Source organism: Chrysemys picta, chromosome 3, assembly GCF_011386835.1.
Source record: "Chrysemys picta bellii isolate R12L10 chromosome 3, ASM1138683v2, whole genome shotgun sequence".
In the NCBI taxonomy this organism is placed as follows: Eukaryota; Metazoa; Chordata; order Testudines; family Emydidae; genus Chrysemys; species Chrysemys picta.
The window spans coordinates 144,791,582-144,816,832 of NC_088793.1; the positions used below are offsets into that span (position 1 = coordinate 144,791,582).

Genomic DNA, 25,251 nt, shown 5'->3' on the forward strand with positions numbered 1-25,251 from the left:
TCTTATATTTTTATACGGTAGTAAAAAATTGATTACATTTTATTTGTGAAATAATATGCAAGCCTTTGTTTAAAGACTAACACGATGCATTCACAGAACAGCAGAAATAATATTTCACATGCAACCTGAACTTTGTCAATATCTAACTTTTGAGAGCTTAACTATGGAAATTTATGAGAGTTGGTTTTATACATACATATATATTAATCACTAAACAAAGCAAATCTTGTTTTTCCAAGTGGCAAGTTATGTTTAGAAAAACTTCTCTCAATCCTGTCTCCTCAGAAAGAGGATTACCTTTACTCCATGTTCTCTAACGTTAATAACTGAAACAAGACACTGGTGGTCTGCGGTTCCATACGACTGAGGTAGCAGAGGATGGGGGTCCAAGCTTAAAGTTCTGAGCCATTAAACTGCCTCTTTCTGTGGGTGAGACACACCTTCCTGCTGATGAGGCATAATAGTCAGTAACCACTTCAACTAATAATTTACTTTGGAGTAATGGGGAAAAAGAATGAAAAAAAATCTCCTGATATGTGGTGCAGTTACACTATAATCTTTTGAGAATAATATTTATAGGCAAGTAATTTTCTTTTATTCAAAGTTTTTATTTATATCTTTCTCCAGAGGGTCTTTTACTATTTTATTTAACTGGCTTTGTAGAATTCATTGCCAAGGGATATCATGAATGCACCTACTTTCCTTTAAGATTCTACTTTAACTTACAATACATTTGTTTTCCCAATTGTCTTATAATTGATTTTAATTCATTGTTCTATAGAATGGAATAACTTATTTACATCTTCAGATGACTCAGCATAATTAGGCACTTGCCTAAAGTAACTGTTCAAAGTCAGGTTAGTTTGTTGTTCAGCACACTGCACCATAAAGTCCCTAAAGAAACTGTATTTGGGACAAAAAGATCTCTCCCCCCCCATTTAGACTTATACTCCTTGGGACATGGCCTGACTATTTTTTTCTTTTGTGCAGCATTTTCTTTGCTGTTGACAGTAATATATTAATCTTAAACCCTACTGGATGGTTTTAAAATGCCTTTTTGTTTTATACCTGGACTTCAGGTGAGGTCCCATCTTGTGCCAACGCCAACAGAATACTGACACTGGTTTTCAGATGCTGTCCAGAACCTATTCCACCCACATAACGATGGAGACAGCCAAGAGCCAACGAATGACCAGTTCTTGACACAACATCTCGAGCAGATTTTAACCTATCAAGATTAAAGCATAAATCAAAGTGTTTGCTAGATTTGTAGTTGAGGCAAGGATTGTTCAAGTGTCAGAAAAATAACAAACCTCAGCTCCCGCCTGGATTTTTTTTTTTTTGAGTTAACAAAGTAGAGACTTTCTGAGAAGATATCAATGAAAAAGACAGGAAAATATTTAAAACTTTCTCATTATTAACTCCTCATATTCAGTTGCTTGTAAAGTTATTCTGATTTTACTATAGTTCCTTTCTTCTCTTCTGGGAAGTATTTATTTCTGACATTTTAGATAAGGAATATTTTTGTAACTGACAGGACACATGATTCTCTTAAACTGTCTACTCTTCGCTTGAATGAAAATATGAAGAGACATGGTGGAGGACTGACGGGAGTGCAGCTGAACCCTCTGATATAGTGACAGCTCACTTGTTAAATCTTTTTAGATCCCACTGCTTATCACTGCTATGAGTTTTATTCTGAGGGTTTATTTAAATAATCTATTATTCAAAAGAAATAAGGGAAAGTAGCAAGACTTTGAATCACCAAATTACATAAGTAGTGACATGATAACTTTTCTGATGGATGCTTGGCAAGATATGAGCCCCCCACCTCCCCATCAACTGCAGCTATGACAACTGTAAATAATTAGGCTGTTATCTACAATTGTTCTCCAGTAGTCACGGAGAATGGATACCTGTAAAGAAGGAAGTGAAGGGTAATTTCTCTTCTTTCTGTGTGTAAGACCTTAGCACTCTAGGCAATACACAAACATATAATAATAAATAATAAAAGGCCTCCAATAGATAATACAAAATTACTTAACAATATGGACAAATTGAAAAATCCATTTGATAAAATTGATCTTGGAGGAGAAATTATGGACAAAACCATAGCAGTGCTTGGAAAATCATGGGTTCTCAAGGGAAGAAAAATCCCAAAAAGCCGAACATGTCCAGGAAAATAGGGACGTGCTGGGCTGGGGGCCGGGCCAGGGGTGCTCGGCCGGGGGCTGGCCCGGGGGTGCAGGGCCGGGGGTGGCACCCCAGGAGCCGAGCCAGGCTGGGGCCGGCCGCCAGAGGGAGCCGCTCGGTTGCGGGGGCCAGACTGGGCCGTGCCGCCCCCCCCCCCCCCAGCTTACCTGCTGCCTGCTTCAGGCTTCCCGCGAATCAAATGTTCGCGGGAAGCAGGGGAGGGGGCGGAGTTGGGGTGGGGGCATAGGCGGGGCTGGGGGGCTGGGCCGGGGCCCCGTGGAGTGTCCTCTTTTTGGACACTCAAAATATGGTAACCCTACTCTTACCTATAAACACAGAATGAGAGCATGTGTGAATCTAGGTGAAAGCAGGAAGAATCTGAACTCTCCCTTACAGTTTCTGATACTGCTTAGTTTGCCGAGATCCAGGGGTAAAACTCTAGGTAACTTTTGCCTTATTTATGATAGAAACAGAGTCTTGCCTTGAAATGACATCACTGAAGAAACAAATTATTTCACAAAAAGAATGTCCCCAGATGGTTTTTGGCCTATTTGAGTTAAGCTGATTCCTCCTTTATAAGAAAGAAAGTTTTTATACTTAGAAGTTGCAATCTCTTTTGCATTTCTGCAAACAACAACAACAAAAGACTTTTTATCTTTTTAGAGATGGACAAGTTAAAGCCATTCATAAAAGGGAAGCTGAATTTAACGTAACTGGATCATCAAAAGACCAATTTCCGTTTTAAAGGAAATACACTAAAATATAGTTCACGTACTCATCTGAGGAAAAATTGGACACACTTATCTTCCTGAATCTTTAATACAGACAGATCTTTAAAGGGCTAATTGGTGATGGGGAGTCCGATGGAGTAAGGAAGCAAGTCACTGTGGGCCAACAGAGAAGCCAACTCCTAGGTGCTAAGAAGAGGCGTTGATGACAAGCGGCTACCAATATGCATTGTTCTGGGTAACCCCACACTTTACACATACTTAGAGTCAGCCATGTTTATTTTATCTGAAGCAGTTTCTTCATCCTTAAATAGATCATCAAGAACTATTCAACAATATTGTTCCGGAGTCCAAACATTTCAATTAGTTATTGTTCACTCTTGGTAACAACATATGAAACAACTCAGGATCTATAAACCTGATTAGGCCTCCCAACCCAAAGTGGTCAGGCATGAAGGAAATGTACTTAAAACTATCATTATCATATTTAGCAGAGACATTTTCTGAACATGTTTGAATTCTATTTTTATTTCCTTTCTTGAGGCAAAGTGACAACAACTTACTTGTCAAAGCTGAATTGAGCCATTCTGGCGATGAAAGTTGCTTCTCCAACTACCTGAGCCATTCTGCCAAGTGCCTCTCCTGCTGCACATCTCAAAATGGGATTAGGATTGTCAAGGGCACCCATAACCAACGTCAGAGCAGATTTGCGGACTTCTTCTGGTCCTAATGTGCTTTTATTCTCAGCTAAACCCTATATGAACAAATGAGAAAAAATATTTGACCAAAAGAAATAAAAGTATGTTTTGACATCGGTTGCTGAAATCAAGTTTAAAACAGTTTAAACTGATATTTTTACAAGAAGAGAATTCACTAATAAGACAGGCTACGTAATTTTTGAAGTGATGTCTTATACACAGCTGGACATATCTTACAACTCACACCTTGAGAAAGGTGTTTAATTTCTACTTCTCTCCCTATTTTCCAAGGGTTTTTTCTTTTAAATAAGATTAAAATAATGTTACATGTTAATACAAATAAAGAAACAAAATGAAGACTACACGTCCACTCAACTACCACCAAAACAATATTCTGCTTCTGCCCCAAAAAGCAAAGCAACTAGTTTCCTCCAAAACCAACAGCAATCGCATTGCATGGTCTTTGCTAATTGTTTTCCATGAGCCAGTTCCAACAATGTTACTGAATTAGATTAGCTTTACCTAGGACACCCAGGCAGGGGAGGCTCCCCCACCACAGGATCAAACTCCATCAGACTGGAAAGCTGAAAATTGTAGGTGGTATGTCAGCGTGTTGCACTGCAACAGTCACTAAATTAAAGGACATTTTAGCTACATGAAGAAAATTTTGAAACTATTTTTCTTTTTCTAATCAAGGTAGCAGCAAAATCACATCTTAACATACTGGATGGGAGTGAAAATACTGGATGACTGCAGCAGCCCGTTTGGTCCTCAAATATGTGAAGGACTAGGAATATACTATTACCACTCAGAAAAAGAATCAAGTCACTTTAGGAAAAACACCCTTCCCCCCAAATTATAGGTGGGGAAATAATATGTGATCATGTAGTTAAAGACAGTATCATAACACACATGCATAAGGAGCCCAATTAAGAATGCACAGGCAACCTTAATTCTGGCTTTTCCTAACTTTTGAGTGCTTGATTTTGCAACCTTAGTAATGATCTTTTAATGTAGTTTTTGTGTTTAACATTATATATAAAAGTCTATAAATCTGAGAATTTTAGTATCTGTCAGTTACAAATTTTTAAGCAGTTTTACCTTCAATGCGCTGAGAACAGCAGTGAAGATATTAAGCTGCACAGCTTGTTGGCGGACACCTTTAGCCTGTTTGACACATTCAGCAAAGTGATCCAACATTTGTAGCCTACAAAAGAACAATTAACATCATCACTAAGAGAGACACACTTCCAAAAAACATACTGAAAAGACACTAAATTTTGCCTAAAGGGAAAAAGACCAATGCAAAAGAGAAAAAAAAAAGTAGTAGAAGGGTTTAAACAAGATCCTGTGAATTCTGCTATTTGGCTGCAGAATGTATTGGGCCCTATGAAAATCTTTCCCTGTCTCACCTGGTGGCCTGAGAACATGCTGCCAGGCAGAGGGGGTAAAGACCTCTGATTGGCTCTCTGCTGGCTCTGCCTTGAACTCAGCCACAAGCAAGAGATTGTCATTTCAGAAGAAATGATTGCTTAGAAGAAACAGCGACTGCAGACAGACTTTGCAGTATGACCGGAACTGTGGGGACAGGAGAGAAGAAAAATTCACTTGCCGCAATATCCTCCACCTTAGACACAATGCCGGGAATAAGGAGAGTGCAAAGTGTAATTCACATTCTCTCCTTCCACCTACATGCTGCTGAGAAATTAGAGGAGGGGAGGAGAATATGAACTGGCTTTGTGCCTCACCTTTCCCCTAGAGATTCCAGGAATAGCAGGGAATAGAGCCAGCAGGATCCCTATTCGGGTAGCAGTGGTTTGGCACGTAGGCTACAGAGTCTTTTCATTCAGATGCAGATAGACTTTGTCATAGTTATCCATGTCACTGCAAAGCTGAATTACTGCAAAGTGTTCTACATGCTAATACACCTTAAATCAATTATAAAAATGACCTCACCAGACATTAAGTTGAATTTTCAGGGCTGTAAACTTGGAAAAAGATCTTTTACTTCTAACGTGAGTACATGTGATATGGAACCCACTGAGAGAACAGAACACCAGAAGTAGATTGACTTTCTGAGAGAACTATAATCCCGTTAAATTAAAAAAGGAAAGACAACCATATATTGAATTGCACATTAACTTAGACTGACCTGTGTTTGTAAGAAACATGAGGAAAAACCACACCAAAGAGCGCCACAGAGGCATCAATGACTGATACTCCCAGGGGAAGGGGGCCAGGCACAGCTTCACCAGCTGGGATGCGCAAATAAATGGAAGACGGGTCATGCTCCAAAGCTCCACTTCCAGATGCACTGTTTGGCTGAAGCTACAAATAACCACAAGATATTAATACCTTCTAAATACATATTTGCACATACTTATACTGAACATACTGAACTAACCAAACTACATATGCAGCAACTTAAAACTACATTACTCACCAGCAGTTAGAATTCTCTAACTACACTCCTACAGTCTCAGTCACCCTTGGTACAGATGAGGTGGGTGAATTAAAGACAGTGACAAAATTTGGTTCTGACAGCTGCTCTGGAAGCAGTGAACACAAAGAGGTATTTCAGGGCAAAAGGTTAAATCGTCATTTCCTCAGCCTGTGCTAGAGGCGGAAAGCCAGCGTAAATCCTGTAACAACTCAAGGAGTAATGATTCCCCAAACAGATCAATCTGTGTTCTAGAAATTGACTTCTGTGACATAAGATAAACATCTCTTTAAACTCACCCTCTTATCCAGGTATGCCATCAAACAGCAGCAACCATACGTGAAAAAAAGGTGAACTTTCTCATATCAAGTATTTATTGTTATTTAAGTGATAAATAATGTATGAAATATAGTTCGAGGCTAGTGCTTCTGTTGTCTCCTGGGCAGGCAGATCAAACAGAAACTGAGTAGTCACTGAGACCTCTTCATGCCTCTTTATACACTGCTTAGATTGTAGTTCCATGCAGACAGTAGGACGCATTCAGCTCCAAACATTAAAAGCTATGAACACTGCTAGGTTTCATTGATCAGGACATGCAATTCCAAGACAAGGATGTATGGATGCAAGTATTGGAATGCAAATTTATAGAGAAGAGTGGGACAATAAAACAGACTGCTCACCCCAATAGCCTCAAAGGTGAGGAGGGTTAGCCTGGGCCAGCAAGGGAAAGAAGGTCCTTTCCCCTCCCACTCCACATGGGAGCTCAGCTTCCTTGTGGGCTTGAGAAGGGGGAGGAGGCATCCTAACTGACTTGGGCTTCCACTGTACCTTTCAATCCAGTCATTGCTTCCTGTGCACCCAAAGGGAGGGTTTATAAACCCTTACCTCCACCCAGTGTACCATTCTACTTCTGGGAGCAACAGATCCCCTTCCCCCTGAATATTAGGCTAGGGCTGGGTTTTGGGGGCAGCTGTGGGCATCATACTAGTCACCTTTTAGGGGCTGAGGAGTTTTTCCCACACTGCCAGATTGACCTGGACAGAGAGGTATTTTCACCTTCCCCTCAGCAGTCCAGGGACTATGTGGGCAGGTTAGGTTATAGAGTTCATGTTGTCGCAACCTGACAGCATAAATGCTGGAACTAGGGTTTCTGGGGTGCTGCTGCACCCCTAGCTTTGAAATGGTTTCCATTCATAAACAGGGCTTACAGTTTGGTTCAATGGCTCTCAACACCCCCACTATACAAATTGTTCCAGCGCCCCTGCCTAACGGATGCCTAAAACAGAGGAGTTGGGACCAGAATTACAGGAAACATATCCCCTAAGGGTGGGAAATGGAGCTGGGCCTCCTAACATCTGGTACAGTGAAGGATCAAACCCCTTTCTCCCCTCCCCCCTTTAAACTTTGTACAAGAGGAAGCTATTGGAGTCCCAGCATTAATGTTGAGACCAGGATAAAAGTTTTGAGTGAAGAGAGGGGAGGGCACTGAGGACAGCTCTCTTCTAGGTGGCACTGATGACCCGTGCACTGGTTGAGTTATTGACAGATAATTTCCCAGATGCATTTGACTAATAAAGTTGTGGCCTCGTTAAATAACATTCCCAGTGTCTTATCTTTCTTCCAGTGATGTCTGGCACAAAACACAACTGGACCAATGTTAAGAGTTGATTATCTGCAAAAATTCATTAAAAGGGTCTTCAAAAGAAAAATTTCCCCAATTATTTTATTTTTCACATGCCTATCAAAGTTTCCAATAACCAAACAGATTTCCTTCAAAAATGTAAGAAGTTCCTCCTACTCCCAATAAGACTTTGCACATCACCATCCAGATGGAAGGATATGATTTCACACTGTTGCTTTAAGAAGAAAAAAAGTCCCTTTTTGGTATAACACTAGTTGCAATGTACATACTGTGACAACAGTTCCATTATAAACTCTGCTTCTTTTGCATTTTAGAATACCTCAGCTGGAGGAAAAAAATTATGGGACTTATTGCTAAATCTAGAAAGATTTAATTCACCTTTTAAAAGCAAGGATAGTTGACTAACCACAACTTGATAAACTGTGCAATGATATTCTCTACTGATCTCTTTTTTATTTTATTTTTTTGGTAGCTAGTTTTACCAGAAATTTACACGCATATGGCAGGCTTTAAAACCTGTAAAATCCTTTGAGACAAGCTTGGAAATCAGTAGAATTACACTGGTCTTCCAGATCCATAGTAAGAGTGCAGTTTCAGTTTTTAAGATTTTATTCAATAGAGCCAAGGATAAGAGGAATTTTATTACTGATTTTTTTTGTTACCTGATCTTCAATTGATTTATGATCCGTTTCCTGCAGCCAAGAGCCAAGAAGAACACTGTCATCATAATGGCAAAGAGATCTAAGCAGCGATGTAGTTGTATTAGCAGAATTGTCTGTCAAAGTGAATTCTGCCACTAGCTCCCGAAGGAGTGCATTAAATGATCCTAGAAAACAGAACTGTACATTAAACCTAGTAATAATTCTTGGCTCTTCCATAGACTTCAAGGCATTTTACAAATGCAGGCAAGTAGCATTATTCTCATTTTACAGATGGAAAACTGAGGCAAAGAGCAGTAAACTTGATTAGCACAGGGTCAGTGGCAGACCTGCACACAGAACCCAGAAAGGACCCTGACTCCAAAGCCCAGTGCCTCACCCAGGGCATCATGCTGGCTCCTATAAGATCAAGATCCCAATCTTGCAAACACTTATGCATATGAGTGGTCCCACTGAGTTCACATAAAATTACTCACATGCATAAGTATTTGCATGATCAGAGTCTATTTTTGTAAACATCATATTGCCACAGAAAACAAATGTACTATTGCTCTTTGCCCCATCTACTAATATTGATCTAATACACTTGTTTCATAATGTAATATATTAGCACGTCTAAGCTTATTAAACTCTGAATTACTGACATGCAGAATGAAAAAAAAATAGAATACAAACAACTTCTTTTGGACCAGAAAATATGGCGCATTTGAAAAATACAAAATCATTTTAACGTTTGAGTGTATTTATTTCCTCAAGGACTGTGTGTACTTTCTAACATTTAGGGAATCTAAACTGAATAAATGATCCTTCATTAGAATTCTCTGAGAAAATTCACACACGTAAATAAGAAAATAAGCATTTTGTCCTAAGTGCAGTTACATTTACATTTACAAGTTAGATGTCAACTTAATGATGCTAACCTTTTGAATACTTGAAATCAATATATTTTATACATCCACAGTTTGGATTGATTTAAATCAAAGCTGATTTTAATCAGCAAACAGGAAACACTAATTTAAATAACAGATTTTAATCTTGTTTTTCCATTTAAATTTTTAGTTATTTCCATAGAAAAAGGTTGATTCTCATTTGTGGGTGACCATTAAAGCATGCTGATTTGCAACTAAATATAAAACTTTTATACCAGATTTCTTTTTTGCTAAGCAAGAGGATGTATACATATACACATTCATGTAAGCAGTTATATATCTTAACTTACATTTTTCAGATTCCTAAATTTTACATTTTTTATTATCGTGAATGGTGTATTTACTTACTAGATGATTACTAATTTTTTACTTGTGATTTGTGTCAAGGTCTATTTGGATGGAAATTCAAATTCAACTAAATATGCATAATAACAGCATTTTAATTTGTATTTATGTATTTATTAGTAGTAGTTAAATAAAACTACCTTAAATGTGCAGGATACATAAGAAAAAAAGTTTATCAAATCATGTTTTGCATTTAATACTAACTGATTTATTAAACAAAGAATCTGTAATCAATGAACTCCAGTGATTGTTTCTGGTCAACATGTCCTTCAAGATTTTAGAACTAGTAGATCTCATCCTTTCACACCTAGTTTCTATTCACAGAATGAAAGAGGAAAACAAGCTTTCCTGCTTTCCCAATTGGTGTCTTAACTTTGAATGAAGTAATCATTGAACTAACCTAGCTGAATAAACAGAAATGAAGAAAATATTCACTCTGCACTGCAGAAAAGGCTGTCAAAAGTTGGTTTAACACTTCAGTAAACTCTGGTTCCACATGCTTAGCCAGTGACTTCCCCGGTTAAGTGGTTTGACTTTCTTTAAAACTTAAGCAGCAAACATGTACTGCTTAATATTATTTTTTAATTTAATTTAAATGATTGTAATAACTTATATAAATTTAGGCCTAAAATAATTTTTCAAAGTTTCAAATTTCATTTTAAATGTTTATTTAAAAACATAAATCTGTATTTAATGTAAATTAAAGGATCCAATTTAAAGAAAAATATCCAATTTTAATTTTTAAGGTTTTTTTAACTATGGATTTTTATCCGCTATGTATATCAATCTAGAACTGCATTAATGTTAAAGACTAGGAAACCATAAACTTAAAACCACGAAATGAGTCTTATCTCTATCCTTGGTGTATCAGCCTTAAGATATCATTCTGTATCTGCCTCTTTATATCAGTTTATTGTACTTGTTAAATAAAACATAAAATACTACAAACTTAAAATTCTCCTAAAACTCTACAAATTGGAACTTTATCTTCTGTACATATACATTACATACACTGTATCTGTTGTGCTGTACTATGCAGTATACAAATTATGCATCTAAACTGATAATATAATATTTAAAATTGTAATACTATATTCTTCATCCTCTAGAGTTTCCATTTTTATCTTACTAATGTTATCTTTTATTTTGAAACAATGACATGGGATCTTCTTAGCCCTGTATTTGCACTGAAATCACAGAAATTCAATTGCTTTGTGTTAACAGAAATAATAAACCAAATACATATGGAAGATTTGTCACACCTTTGAACTCTATCATTTCTTTTAACCATTAATTTAGATCTTAAATATTTAAGCTGCACTGTAAAGATTTTGAAACAATGATTTCTTTTCAACTGGCATGGATCTAAGCCTTACCCACCAAAGAATCCATCAAAAGGCATAACTACACTTTCTTATTTGGTAACTCCCTTTAAAAATATATATTTATTTACCTTCATAAGTTTTTGGAGGTAACAAAGCCAAAATGTCATAAAGTCTTAAACGGACCATAGCTGCGCTAGCTTTAAGATGAGCTCCATGGGCTTTAATTACCGATGGAATGCTACAGTGTGAAAAAGAAGAGAGTTATGTACAATCAAGCATTAATTATGTTATGATATAGGGCATTTACGAATGTTTTTAAAGTAAGTGGTAGTTGAGATAACAGTACACTGCTCAGAAAACTATTCTGAATAAAGTTACTCAGATTATTAATTTGTTTTCAGAAGTAACAGTACTGAGAGCATCTTTAACCCTGTACAAATCAGATCAAAATACATTAGTAAACTATTGCTACTTTAAATATCTTTTTTTGTTTTGTTTTCCGTATTGTATATTTAAAACCTTTTCATCTATTGCATTGTAGAATAGGCCACTTTTATTAACAAACTTCATTTTTACTTCTAATTTCTTGATGTTCTTATTCTTTGTGAAGGGATTAAGGAATCAAGAATTTATTGAGCTGGAAATCCAAAATCAAAAAGGGAGTTTAAAATGACGAAGCCAAGTCAATTGTTGTATGCAGTGTTGTTGTAGCCATGTCTATTAGTGAGAGAAAAATCTTTCAAGCTTACATAGAGCTCTTTTTCTTCTTCTTTCCCAGACCTACCTTGTCTCTCTAAAGAGAAGTCAAAACAGGCCCAAAATATAAAGTTATGTTTTGTAAAAGTTTATCACAAAAGACCAAAATAAGTGTTTTCATGAAATTAAAAAAAAAAAAAAAAATCTTACTTCGAGAAAAAGAAATGAGCACTGCTCTGTGGGCAATCCAAGGACTACAACATAAGGTCACAGCATGAGAAACTACAAGTAAAACTAACTAGAAATACAAGTGAAACTTACTGAACCAATTTCAATATCCAGGCTCAATGAAAAGTAAAACTCAGACCTGAAACAGTGACAACTTAGATTTTTTTTTTCCATTTTGATAATGTAAGCCATTGTTTGTAATAGCAGTAAAGATTGTTTTAACAATGGCATTTTTAGCCTCAGACTGTCCCTTTAAAAATTTATGCAGAAAGGAAGAGAATTTTAAAAGCTGTCTACTTACTGTGACATCATTGTCATGGCACATTCTATAGGTGTCATTAATTTTCTGATCACATCTTCAGTAAGGAGCTCAGGACAGTGAGCAACGAAACTCCTCATAGCTATCAATGTAAAACATTTCAGTCAAAGTTAAATTGCAATAGAAATGGAAATAAATTTCAGCAAGTAACCAAGCTACAGATGTTAACAGGATATCAAAAAAGAAAACGTTTAATCACATTTTAATTAACTCATAGGTCATAAAACAATTAGTAAGATTACACACTGAAAAAAATTAATTATGTAACAAGTTTTGTGCATGCTTTTTCAATTACTTTTTGATAGAAAGAGGTGAATTACAAATTCTCTGTATGAGTATGTTATTTGTGATGTTGAAATTAGCATACATTTAATGAAACAGGACATGAACTTTCACCACTTCTTTGTGATCCTTACCGCACAAAGCTCCAGCACGACCTTCCAATGTTACTTGCCAGGTAAAAGAGTCTCCTCGGGCTTTCTCTGCTTCTAGCTCCTTTAGAGAACGAGGAAATACATTTCGCCATAGCAGCAGCATCTTAGGTAGATGGTACCGAACAACTGAAGGACCTAGCCAAGGAAATGTTTAGCTGAAATTGCAGCATCTATTTATAAATATATAAATAGCTATATATAAATTGCAGCAAGGGTGGTCTAGGTTGGACATTAGGAAAAAGTTCCCAACTGTCAGGGTGGTTAAACACTGGAATAAATTGCCTAGGGAGGTTGTGGAATCTCCATCTCTGGAGATATTTTAGAGTAGGTTAGATAAATGTCTATCAGGGATGGTCTAGACGGTATTTGGTCCTGCCATGCGGGCAGGGGACTGGACTCGATGACCTCTCGAGGTCCCTTCCAGTCCTAGAATCTATGAATCTATGAATCTATGAATGTTCAATATAATAAAAAATAAGGATATTTCAATTAATAACTTAAGACTAAAATAAACTGCAACGCAATAGAGATTTCTGAATACAATTACTTTTTGCTGATTGCTTACTTTTTGCATTTCCTCCTGCTAGAACAATGAAAAATAAAGGAAGTCATTCTCATTTTTAGGTTTAAAGTGCTGTAAATAAACTGCAAGGGTATTTTTATTTGTTGACTAACAACTGTTTTTATTAGAGAGACAAGGTAGATGAGGCATAGCTCGAAAGCATGTCTCTTTCACCAACAGAAGTTGGTCTAATAAAAGATTTTACCTCATCCACATTGTCTCTCTAATATCCTGGGACCAATATAGCTACAACAACACTGCAAACAGGGCCAGCTCCAGGCACCAGCTTGGCAAGCTGGTGCTTGGGGCGGCCACTCCGGACAGGGGCGGCAGGTCCAGCTATTCGGCGGCAATTCGGCGGACAGTCCCTCACTCCCGCTAGGAGCGAAGGACCTTCCACCAAATCGTCGCCGCAGATCACGATCGCGGCTTTTTTTGTGTGTGTGTGTGTGTGGCTGCTTGGGGCGGCCAAATCCCTGGAGCCGGCCCTGACTGCAAACAACTGTTTTATTGGCTATTTTAATTCATGGAAACATATACATTAGCCTTAGGTTCTGCAGAGTCTTGTTTATACAAATGCTAAATTTGGGGGAAAATTTAAGTTGACAATGTCCCTTTAAAAACCTGGATGTTTTTATAATAATATATTAGTGACTTCTACAACCAGTCTATATTTTTCATCGTATTCTCAGTTTGAGCAAGACATGTTCTTTTAACTAAGCTAAATTGTTCACATTACAAACAAACAAAGTTAATAACTACCAGTTAGTTTTTAAGTATCTAGCTTTAATGGTAAGTTTTTCAAAACGTATTAGAAAAAGTTCTGGAGGGCATAAAATCCACTGTTGCAAACTTTTTCCTTAAAAAAAACAAAACAAAACAAAAAAAACAGAAAAAGTCCCCAGAAGGGCAACCAAGCTAAAATTTAATTTAACAATTAAAAACTAATTGTTTAATTAGTTGTTACTATGCATATTTAGTTGAAGTATTTCAAGGCTCACACATGACAACAAGTTTGCAAAACGCAGGATTACTTAGAGCAAAAAGAATAGACTTGAGAAAGAACCTGATTGAGAACAGTGAATAGAGATCTGTCCCCTTTTCAACTTGTGTCATAATATAACTAGAAAATTGTTACTGGATCACTAAAATTCAAAGAAAGGATATTTAAAACCTCTCAGTGTATGATCAATTTGCAGAATGCAAGGCCACAGAAGGTCAGAGTCAAATACTGGGTTGGATTTTAAAAAGACAACTAGATAATTAAGACCATTAAGAGCTGTAGTTGTTCAGTTATAATTATTTATACTGTTCCACAGAGATGAGATACTGAGATGGGTAATCACATCTCGTATTTATAAAAGCAATAAAGAATTCCTTCTGTCTGTATTCAGCATTATATAATTAAGTAAGGCACATTCATTATGGAATGCGGGGGAGGGGTTTGCCTTCCTCCAAGGCATCAGCTACTTGCTATTGCTAAATGCAGAACTAAACAGAAAAATGTGATCTGGTTTGGTAAATCAGCTTATATAAAAGCATCAGTATACCACTCCAGTTTAGCTTAAAAAGGGATAAATGAAAATGTAACTACTGAATTATGAACATGATGCTGTACAAACAGAGTAATTTCCCCCCTAGAATAAATAATCTTGTGCTAGGTTTTTGATTGCTCCAGCACAAAGTGTATTTACCACAACAGATGCATTACAAATGCTGGACAAGAATTAAAACAATATAACTAAAATAAAAAGCAACTACTAGTACAAACCTAAAGTCATAAGTGCACCAAGTAAAAGCCACCCAGCTTGAGTGCGCTGTAAGGACAGTCTGCTATTTTGAGCAGCAGTTCGTAACAGATCCTCAGCAATACTGACTACCATCTGCAACAACAGGATAAAGAGTAATAGATTTCAAATCTAAGTTAAATCGGCTAAGGAAGCTGCCACAAAGTAACCTATTACACATGCTCTACTGCAGGGGTAGGCAACCTATGGCATGTGTGCCGAAGGCGGCACATGAGCTGATTTTCAGTGGCACTCACACTGCCTGGGTCCTGGCCACCGATCTGGGGGGGGGCTCAGCATTTTAATTGAATTTTAAATTAAGCTTCTTAAACATTTTAACATTTTAAAACCCTTATTTACTTTACATACAACAATAGTTTAGTTATATATTATAGAAAGAGACCTTCTAAAAATGTTAAAATGTATGACTGGCACGCGAAACCTTAAATTAGAGTGAATAAATGAAGACTCGGCACACCACTTCTGAAAGGTTGCCTACCCCTGCTCTACTGTATGTTAAAATGTTCTCAAATAAACAATCTAACATTTTGTAAAGACCAGATTACTTTTTAGGCAGGTTATCTACTCCTATGTATGTGCAATGCTGATACAGTCAACTTGTCTGTGTTATCAATTGATTCTTGAAACAGAATTTAATGAAATCACAACGAGAAAACAAAGCTGTGAAACAATAACTAAAAGCACACAAAAAATAACTTTTGTTCTTTATCAGTCATTAGTTAGGTTTCAACGATGTTTTAAAGGTCAGAGTCCCGCAGTCAGCTGGAACATTTATTTCTCAATACAAATATCTTTCACTACAGTACAATTCCAGAGATTAAACGTTCTTCATCATCAACTCACTTTTCCCTTCGCATGAGGAATACCTAAGGGACACTGATGCACTCCACCTAGTAAAGCAGCCATTGCAAAACTGTAGCCACTAACTGCTTCTGGTGAGGTCTTCAGATTGTTGAGCCTTTCAGCGCACCTATCCAGAAATGGAGTCAACTGAAAAGGCAATGCCACAGCTACACAGCGCAAGCACCATGCAGCAGCTAGCCGAGCAGCCATGCTTGGATGAAGAAGAACTGAGGTTACTGTCTCCAATAGCCCTGTGGAAAAAACAATACATGATCATTTCATTAAAGACTATCACAAGGTATATCTACAAGGGGGCCAACTCAACGTTGCAGAGGCAGCCTTAATTCTGGTGTTTCCTAACTTCTGAGTGCTTGATTTTGCAACCTTAATTTTCTTTTAATTTCGTTTTGTGTGCGTTATTTCCTATGTTTTTAAAAAATAAACTGAAATAAATTCTATCATATGGCATCATACTGATCCTCAAAAAGTTCATCAGAAAGACTGGAACCTTTAGATCCACAATACAGGCCTCTGACACTCGAGTTCAGGATGACAGAGCACCAGTACGCTGTCATCCTAAACAGCCACTAGAGGGGGATGAGACACATATTTTGCCAGTAGGTTTCACAGATATTTGATGACAGAGATATGGCAAGATTCAGAAATCTTAGGTTCCATTCCAGGTTCTGGATAGGAGTGTGCTCTAGGGGTCATAGACTCTTCTACCTCATCCCAGTCCTGTCTTCTCCCCTCCCCCAAACACTGAACTCTTCATCCTAGTCTCAAGAGCACCCTCCTGATATAGCCAGGCCCTGTCTCTTCCCCTAGGATCCTCATCCCAGTCTCCGTTACCAGCCAGTCCCAGTCTCTCTTCCCCCACCATTTCCCACTTTTTCTGTCACCTGCCAGCCAAGTCTCCAATAGGCTCCATGTCCCAATCTACTCCCTCCATCACCCCCATGTCCAGCTCTTATCCCCACCTTCTTCTCAGTGCTTGGGTGCCAGCAAGGGGAGCACTGAGAGCACAGGAGTGAGTATCCTTGCCCTTAGTTCCTATGCTCAACACCACAGTACCCCTCAGTAGCTAAGAGAAGCAACTGCAGGGAAAATCCTGCAAAGCCCCTGCACTCCAGCATGCTCAGTACAGACACTTTTCAGATAATCTACCTGTTGTTAAATGCTAACAACTCTCCACTGAACATAAGCAAACTGAGCTTTTTCAAAGGCTTATAATTTGGCCAAATTTGGGCAGTTTTTCCTGGGAACAGCAAAAGGCCCATCTAGGGTGACCAGACAGCAAGTGTGAAAAATCGGGACAGGGTGTGTGGGGGTAATAGGAGCCTATATAAAAGGCCCAACAATCGAGACTGTCCCTATAAAAAAAATCGGGAAATCTAGTCACCCTAGGCACATCCCTGGCACAAAGACAACACCCTCCCCTTGATACAAAGCACGGAAACACCAGAGCTTCTCAACAAAACCACTTTACGAAAAAAAAATTTAACATGAGCAAAACAACTTATTTTCCCTTTTCTCAGCAACAGCTAGGCCACTTTCAATTAACTTTCCTAAAAAATTTCACCCTGAGGAAGATACCGTGTTTCTTAAATGATTATTTATCCATTATATTTTGCCAGATTTTAACCGCGTTCCATATAACTGATGAAAATGTCTTTTGAATTGCTATATAGAGCTGCTGAACTCCATCCACATACCTATAGAGGGTTCTTGTATGAGTGGCGATGCAGTGGCATTCAGGCTCTGAACCAGGCTACCTAGTTCTTGAAGGGCACACACCATCACATGTTGGCTTGCAGCTACATCAGCAGCTCCGGATTTATTTTCCCCGTTAGTATCATTCACAACCGCTTCTGCAAACAAAGAAAATCAAGTATCTTACTAAACTCTAAAAAGAACAGGAGTACTTGTACTTGTGGCACAGCCCACTTCCTCTTCTTCAGCTGTAGCCCACGAAAGCTTATGCTCAAATAAATTTGTTAGTCTCTAAGGTCCACAAGTACTCCTGTTCGTTTTGCAGATACAGACTAACACGGCTGCTACTCTGAAACCTTACTAAACTCTGTCACTTGACTCACACTTGAATACAGATAAGAATCACTACAGAAGCTGGACAGAGACTATTTAGTTTTGGCAACAGCCTTAAAAATGCAAATACAACCACAAGTTTTCTACCTACAATGACATGGCAAAAAAATCCCCCCAAAATTTAATATCTTTATGGTTATTAGCAAACGCCAAAGTAAATAGTCCAACCAAGCCCCATTTACAATGGATGACCAGAAATTATTCTGGATACTAGAAATAATTACAAAAGTCATTTAGCTCAGAAATGGAGCAGTTCTAAAATAGCAAAGGTGACTATAGAGGAAAATATGGACATATGTTTATTTTATAGATAGATATAGATAGATATAGATATACATACATACACACACACCCCTATATATACACAAATTTATAAAAATGTAATCTTAATATATTTTTGCAGAGTTTTAGATTTTGTTTCTTTCAAGAATTTGCATGCACATGTATATGGGGGTTGCAAAAAGCAGGCTTATAACAAAAAAGAAACCTTAACTATGGGATAAAAGAAAAAAGTCAGAAATGTAATTTGGTGCTTTCTGCTCTGTGTATTTCAAGGAGACATTTCCACTCTTCCTCCTGCACCTTATCTCAGCAGCAGTCCTAGGCTATTCAGACTGGGCAAAGAAGATATACACTGTAATAACATAAGAATGGCCATAATAGGTCTGACAATGATCCATCTAGTCCATTATCCTGTCTTCCAACAGTGGCTGGTGCCAGATGCTTCTGTGAACAGAACAGGGAAACTTATCAAGTGATCCATCCCCTCAAAGACTCTAAGGCGGGGAGGGGGGGCAAACTACAGTCCGTGGGCCGGATCCAGCCCACGCCACTCCTGGAAGCAGCCAGCACCACGTCCCTGGAAGGTGGGGGGAGCAGAGGGGAAGGTACCCACAGGCAAGGGCAGTGCACAGAGCCCTCTGCCCCCCCTCCCTCAGGGGCCTCAGGGACATGGTGCCGGCCACTTCCAGGAGCTGCACGGGGCCAGGGTAGGCAGGTGTGCTGCTGCTACCCCGGAGCTGCTCCAGGTAAGTGGTGCTGGGCTGGAGCCTGCACCCCGAACTCCTTCTGCACCCCTCACCCCAACCCCCTGCCCTGAGCCTCCTGCTGCACACCTCCTCCCTCCCAACCCCCTGCCCTGAGCCCCCTGCTGCACCTCACACCTCTCCTGTGCCCCAACCCCCACCACACCCCACCTGCACCCCAACCCCTGCCCTGAGCCTCCTGCCGCACACCTCCTCCCTCCCAACCCCCTGCCCTGAGCTCCCTGCTGCACCTCGCACCTCTCCTGTATCCCAACCCCCCGCCCTGAGCCCCCTGCAACTCCCAGCCCTGAGCCCCCTGCCACACCCCTCCTGCACCCCAATCCCCTGCCCTGAGCCCCCTGTCGCACCCCCTCCTCCACCCCATCCCCTTGCCCTGAGCCCCTTCCTGCACACTGCACCCCCTCCCACACCTCCGCCCGCACCCAAACCCCCTGTCCCAGCCCTACCTTTTCATATATGGAGATATACCTATCTCACAGAGCTGGAAGGGACCCTGAAAGGTCATTGAGTCCAGTCCCCTGACTTCACTAGCAGGACCAAGTACTGATTTTGCCCCAGGTCCCTAAGTGGCCTTCTCAAGGATTGAACTCACAACCCTGGGTTTAGCAAGCCAATGCTCAAACCACTGAGCTATCCCTCCCCCCTGCATGCAATTGCCCTGCATGCAATTTTCCCACCCAGATGTGGCCCTCAGGCCAAAAAGTTTGCCCATACCTGCTCTAAGGCCAGAAGGGACCATCATGATCATCTAGTCTGACCTCCTGTACACTGCAGGCCACAGAATCTCCCCCACCCTGTAACATACCCATAACCTCTGGCTGAGTTACTGAAGTCCTCAAATGATCTAAAGACTTCAAATTACATAGAATCCTGCACTGACACTAGTTTAAACCTGCAAGTGACCCACGCCCCATGCTGCAGAGGAAGGCACAAACCTCCAGGGTCTCTGCCAATCTGACTCAGGGGAAAATTCCATTCCGATCCCAGTCATCTAATCCCAGTTTCTAGCTGTCAGAGGTTTAGGGACATCAGAGGGGACATTGACATCTATTCAAATACTGACAGACAACAAATGAGCATGCTCAGAAGTGATTTTTCAGGAACATAACTTCATTTCCATCACACCACAAAGCTAACAAAGGGGTGATTACAAAATAAGGAAATGCAAAATTTGGAGTTTCTTTGTTCAGCCATTTTTGGATTATTGGTGAAAAAAAATCAAATGTCTCAAAAATGATGAAAAAATTATTTATTGCTCTTCCAATAATTTAAAATTTCTGAGGGAATTTTCTGCTAACTACAGTGGGGAAGTAATTTCTGAGATGAGACCAATGACAGAAGTATCATCCCCAAAAGGAGAATTTTTCAGTCAGCTATGACCATGGAAACAGGAATTCTGATGAAATTTCTGATATAATCTTAACTGTAGTTTTCACTATGACGTTATACCCTGAAAAGATTATTCTGTGAAAATGTTACAGTGCAGTTTACTGTCTCAATCTCCAGTCCAAATTTTCTCATTTTATAAGTAAAATTATTTATTTTAATTGCCAGCTTTGTAAAACTTTCCATGGGATCTTTGAATCTTTCCTTCTCAGACACTATCACAAATAATTAAAGATTCTGCAAGCCAAGTTATGACCACATTTATCTTTTGTAACTCCATTGTCTTCAAAATATGCTCTCAGTTATTACAGCTGTAAAATCAAATTAGATTTCAGGAAGAATGCATGGGTTTATTTTAGAGCTTAATATGACCTGTGCGATTAGTAGAAGTAATAATGCATAAGAAGGAAAGAACCCAGCTTGATTTTTTGCGACCATAAGGCAGTTTTCTGAGATAGCAGTTTGGGGGAAAAAAAAATCTTTTTACTTGTAAACTAGATGACAAGATGACAAATGCCACTCTCCACAATGCCACTTGTGCTGAATCACTATTCAGAGTAGAACCAAATTTTTAATATGGATAACTTAACATTGCAAACGGATTGAGGGAAAAAACAGCTGAGCAGTTTAACAGCATAACTGCAGTAATCATTCACTAGTAGAGAAGAAACATTATTAAAGATTTGCTCCACTTGTTTTCTAAATATAGAAAAAAGTTTCTTACCCACTGCCTTCATTTGTTTACCAATGGCTTGACAAATATCTTTGGCAGCTGCAATCTGTGCTTTCTCCCCTAATAAACTGCCTACGGTTGCTCTCAGGATAAAGGACACACATCTTCGAGAGTATACTGCCTCAACATGAGTCTGAGTTGCACGAGGATGGGACACCAGATCCAGGACATGGGACAAAAATGTAGCAAAATTGCGCTCCAACCACTGGCCTCCTAGCGTTGTAACAAAGACAACATATGCCTGCAAATACAAGATATATATATTCAATGCAAACAGAAACAAAAGGATACTGTTGTTTAAGTGAGACCCCCATTCAGAGTAGATGCATTGGAGGTAAATATTACTGATGGCATAGTGAAACTGAATGGTATACCTTTCATCGCATTTAGACTGTATGTCCACCATGTCAGTGTTGTTAACTCCTACTGTGGAATTACCAATTTGCAATGTGTATTGTCTATGCCTGGTTTGTAATTTCTCCCTAGCTAGTGCTGCAGACCTCTCTTTCAAAGATTAGCATGCGGGGTCTCTGATATAGCTGATGCTAAGAGACCCATTAAATAGAATAAAAATAGTATTGGCTGTTGAGGAAACTGCAGTAGGAGATGTAAAGATGATTTTAATTTTATAAACCTTTCTTCTGGAAGAAAAGCTTTTGCTATAACTGAGTCCAATATGATCCCTAGGGAAGGGATCCTTTCAGTTGGATTTAGGAGTGATTTTTCCCCAATTTATACACAATTCCAGACTGGAATTTACATGAAACAGGGTCTCTTCCTTCAACAAAATTTTATTAACCAGTCGTTAAGTTAAGGGATATACATAAATCCCCTGCTTTCTCAGCTATGCTGCTACAACAGTGACATTTTTGAACACTCTCGGGCTATAGAAAAACCGAAAGGGAGGACCTTATACGAAAATACTCCTCTCCTACAATGAAACACAGATATTTCCAGTGAGATGGCCATACTGAAATGTGGAAATGCACATCTTAAATCCAGAGCTGCAAACCACTCCTGAAGGCACAGAGAAGAGATTATAGAAGTTAGAGATAACATGCAGAAACTAGACTCTTTAATAGACTCATCCTCTCTGAGCAAAGCCAAATGAACGAGGTCCTTCATTGAGGATAGAACAGGAGAGAGGGGTTGGTGAAAAAAAGGGATTTGAACTGTACCAAATAACCACATTCAAAAACTCTAGAATCCAGCTCCCAATGTTATTAATTCCCACTGCTGGTAAAAACGGGACAGGTGGCTCCCCAAACAGAGGATAACAGAATCTAACAAAAAGAACAGGAGTACTTGTGGCACCTTAGAGACTAACAAATTTATTTCAGCATAAGCTTTCGTGGGCTACAGCTCACTTCTTCGGATGAATAGAATGGAACACACAGAAAGAAGATATTTATACATACAGAGAACATGAAAAGGTGGAAGTACGCATACCAATTGTAAGAGGCCAATCAATTGAGATGAGCTATCAGTAGCAGCAGAAGAAAAAACTTTGAAGTGATAATCAAGATGACCCATAGAAGGTGTGAGGAGAACTTAACATGGGGGAAAAAAGAATCTAACGAGGCTGACTTGTAGCTGTGACTTTCTGCCAACTTTGTGATCTTGGAGGAACTGCAGAAGACAACAATGTTGAAGATTACCTTTCTTATTGTGATGCTTAAATGACCTCTTTTTGTTTTGCTGTTGTTGTTGAGAGGAATGATGTTGAGGTTGGTAATAATAACTCTTCCTCTGTTAGGAATATGGAACCAATGACAAAGAAAGTGGATATTGTCTCCGGTATAGGAAAAATGGAACTGCAGATGATCCTGTTGCTGTATCAAACTCCAAAGGTCTAACTGTAGATCTGTCGTTCTTCCTTTTCCCTAGCAAGTCATCTGACTGTGCACTAAGCAAGCCATCTTCAAAGGGAAGATGCTCAAATCTCATCCTTGTCTTCTGAGAAAGACACACTGATCTTCCCCAAGCATGTTTTCTTAATGCAACAGCTGAAGCCATTGCTCTAGCTGATGCATCTAAAGAGTCAAATGCTGCTCTCAATGGATATTTAGCCACATGTTGCCCTTCTACTAAAAAAGCATTTATTAATCTTTTATGCTCCTCCAGTAGTGCATTCAGGAATGTCACAAAGTTTCCCCATAAATGATATTGATACCTAGCCATGACAGCTTCATAATTTACTATTCACAAACCTAAAGGAGCTTAAGAAAATATTGTCCTCCCAAACACATCCAGTCTTTTCCCTTCTTTATCAACAGGGTGAACTTGTGTACCCTTCGACATCAGTAGTGCAGCCTCTACTACTAACAAATTAGAAAAGGAATGAGAATGGAACAAAGCAAGACCTTCCTGAGGGAACTGGTACAATTGTTCAGCCTTTTCGCACAGAAGGAGCCTCAGGTGGGCAGGAGCAATGGAGAAATCGTGACTTCTTCAACTCTCCATCTCTTCCCTGGGGAAACATCCATTTGAATTGGTGCCAAGAAAATGTCCAGGTCCTGCTCAATTGCAACACAAGCGTTAATCACTGACGGAGTCAGAGATGGACCCAAACTATGTACCTGGCGTTGTGATGCTGTGTCAATTCAGTTATCAGATCCTTAATCTTTCCCCCAAACCACTCCTTCCTTAGCTTTAATTTTTGGATCCGGCTCATTTGGATCCAACAGAATTGGATCGGAAGAAGAAGAACATCTCCTGATTCTACCTCAAGAATCTGTATACCCAGTAGGTTCCCTGAAGACCCTCTCGCAGACTGGCTCTTTTCAAACAGGCTGGCGCCAATGAGGATAGAGCATTCATGCGCCCCCTAATGTCAGTCTTTTTCTTGTGGATTGGCTCTGGAAACAGAGGCTAACACCACAGTAGGAGAGACTTTCCTCTTCAGACCCTTCCTATTTCCGGATCCGTTAGTGCTGAGTACTGAGGAGGCAGCTTTATCTTTCTTCCTTGCAGATTCGCTCAAGGCCTAAACTGGTTTCTGTGATGAACCTTGCATTTGCCTGGTTTCGGATGGTTTTGCTGACAGCTTCTCGCAGTAAAATTGCTTGAAGGCTGTTCTGACTCTCTCTTTTTCGCTCACGTTGCAAAAGGTTGAGCAAATCAAGCATTCCAACAGGGAGCGTCCCTCATTCCAACATGCCAGGCATCTGGCATGTGCATCAGATGCCGGACACACAGCCAGACATGATATGCACATTTTAAATCTGGGGGTTTTAGTCTTTGGTTCCACCACCTTTGCACCAAAAAACTTATAACTAACTTACTCTATAATACTAATACCAAAACTATTAACTACTGGACTAACTACCTAACTATGAACTAACTAGATCAAACTAGCTACAGATCTAGGAACACCCTGGAACAGTTCCTAATCTGTTCAGCTGGTGACGGCTGGAAGGAACTGAAGCAGCTGGAGAGTCACCCCCCTTTTATGCCCTCACCCTGGAATGTTCACTGAGGCGGGGGGAGGGTGAGGGAGGTACATGAACACTCCAATAGCAACTGCTAGCTAGAATTCCATAACTCCGGCTGCACTGGTCGGAGCATTCAAAGACTTGGAATATGCAGGGGACCCTTCGAGAAAAACAAATGAGTCTTGCGTAGCGCACTGAGCCTCAACAGATCACGGCTCTAGCAAGCTGACTACAGGAGGAAGTGTATTTCAGCGTTGAGGACCCATACTGATGCCCAGCTCTATTTGTTTTAAACCAAGTGACTGGGATCTTGAGTACCTCAGCAGATCTCAGTTGCTACAGTACCATGAGGGAAGAGAGATGGTCTAACAGGCTTGCCAGGATCCAAACGATTTAGGGCTGCAAACTTTACCCAGAAAGCCAATTGGTAGCCAATGCAGATCACAGAGAACAGAAGTAATGTTCTCTCTAGGGGAAATACAATTTAATTACATTCTGAACCATCCATTTTTCAAATGGTTTTAAGGACTACCCTTAGCACACTATGACTGGATGATATTTTTCATATATCCAGTATACATAGCAAACTCTAATCTGTGGTTGTCATATTCTCTAATTTAAAAAAAAAAAAAAAAAGCTCTCAAAAGTCAGCCAGTACTACTAGCTAAAAAAATAATAGCAATGTTTATGTAGTGCA

The 25,251-nt window shown here is 39.3% G+C and overlaps 1 protein-coding gene across 6 annotated transcripts in view; it reads right to left on the reverse strand.

The window, feature by feature from the left end:
- HEATR5B (HEAT repeat containing 5B) overlaps positions 1-25,251 on the reverse strand; it is an 87,226-nt gene that overhangs the window by 47,355 nt on the left and 14,620 nt on the right. For all 6 annotated transcript variants that reach the window (XM_005296259.5, XM_005296258.5, XM_065590528.1 and 3 more), the window contains 12 exons: positions 21,112-21,361; positions 17,565-17,720; positions 15,850-16,100; positions 14,970-15,081; positions 12,619-12,771; positions 12,185-12,284; positions 11,088-11,197; positions 8,364-8,527; positions 5,772-5,947; positions 4,721-4,826; positions 3,485-3,675; positions 1,069-1,228 (listed from right to left, as the gene is read on the reverse strand). In XM_005296259.5, coding sequence (XP_005296316.2) covers positions 1,069-1,228; positions 3,485-3,675; positions 4,721-4,826; positions 5,772-5,947; positions 8,364-8,527; positions 11,088-11,197; positions 12,185-12,284; positions 12,619-12,771; positions 14,970-15,081; positions 15,850-16,100; positions 17,565-17,720; positions 21,112-21,361 — 1,929 coding nt within the window. The remainder of the gene's footprint in view (positions 1-1,068; positions 1,229-3,484; positions 3,676-4,720; positions 4,827-5,771; positions 5,948-8,363; positions 8,528-11,087; positions 11,198-12,184; positions 12,285-12,618; positions 12,772-14,969; positions 15,082-15,849; positions 16,101-17,564; positions 17,721-21,111; positions 21,362-25,251) is intronic.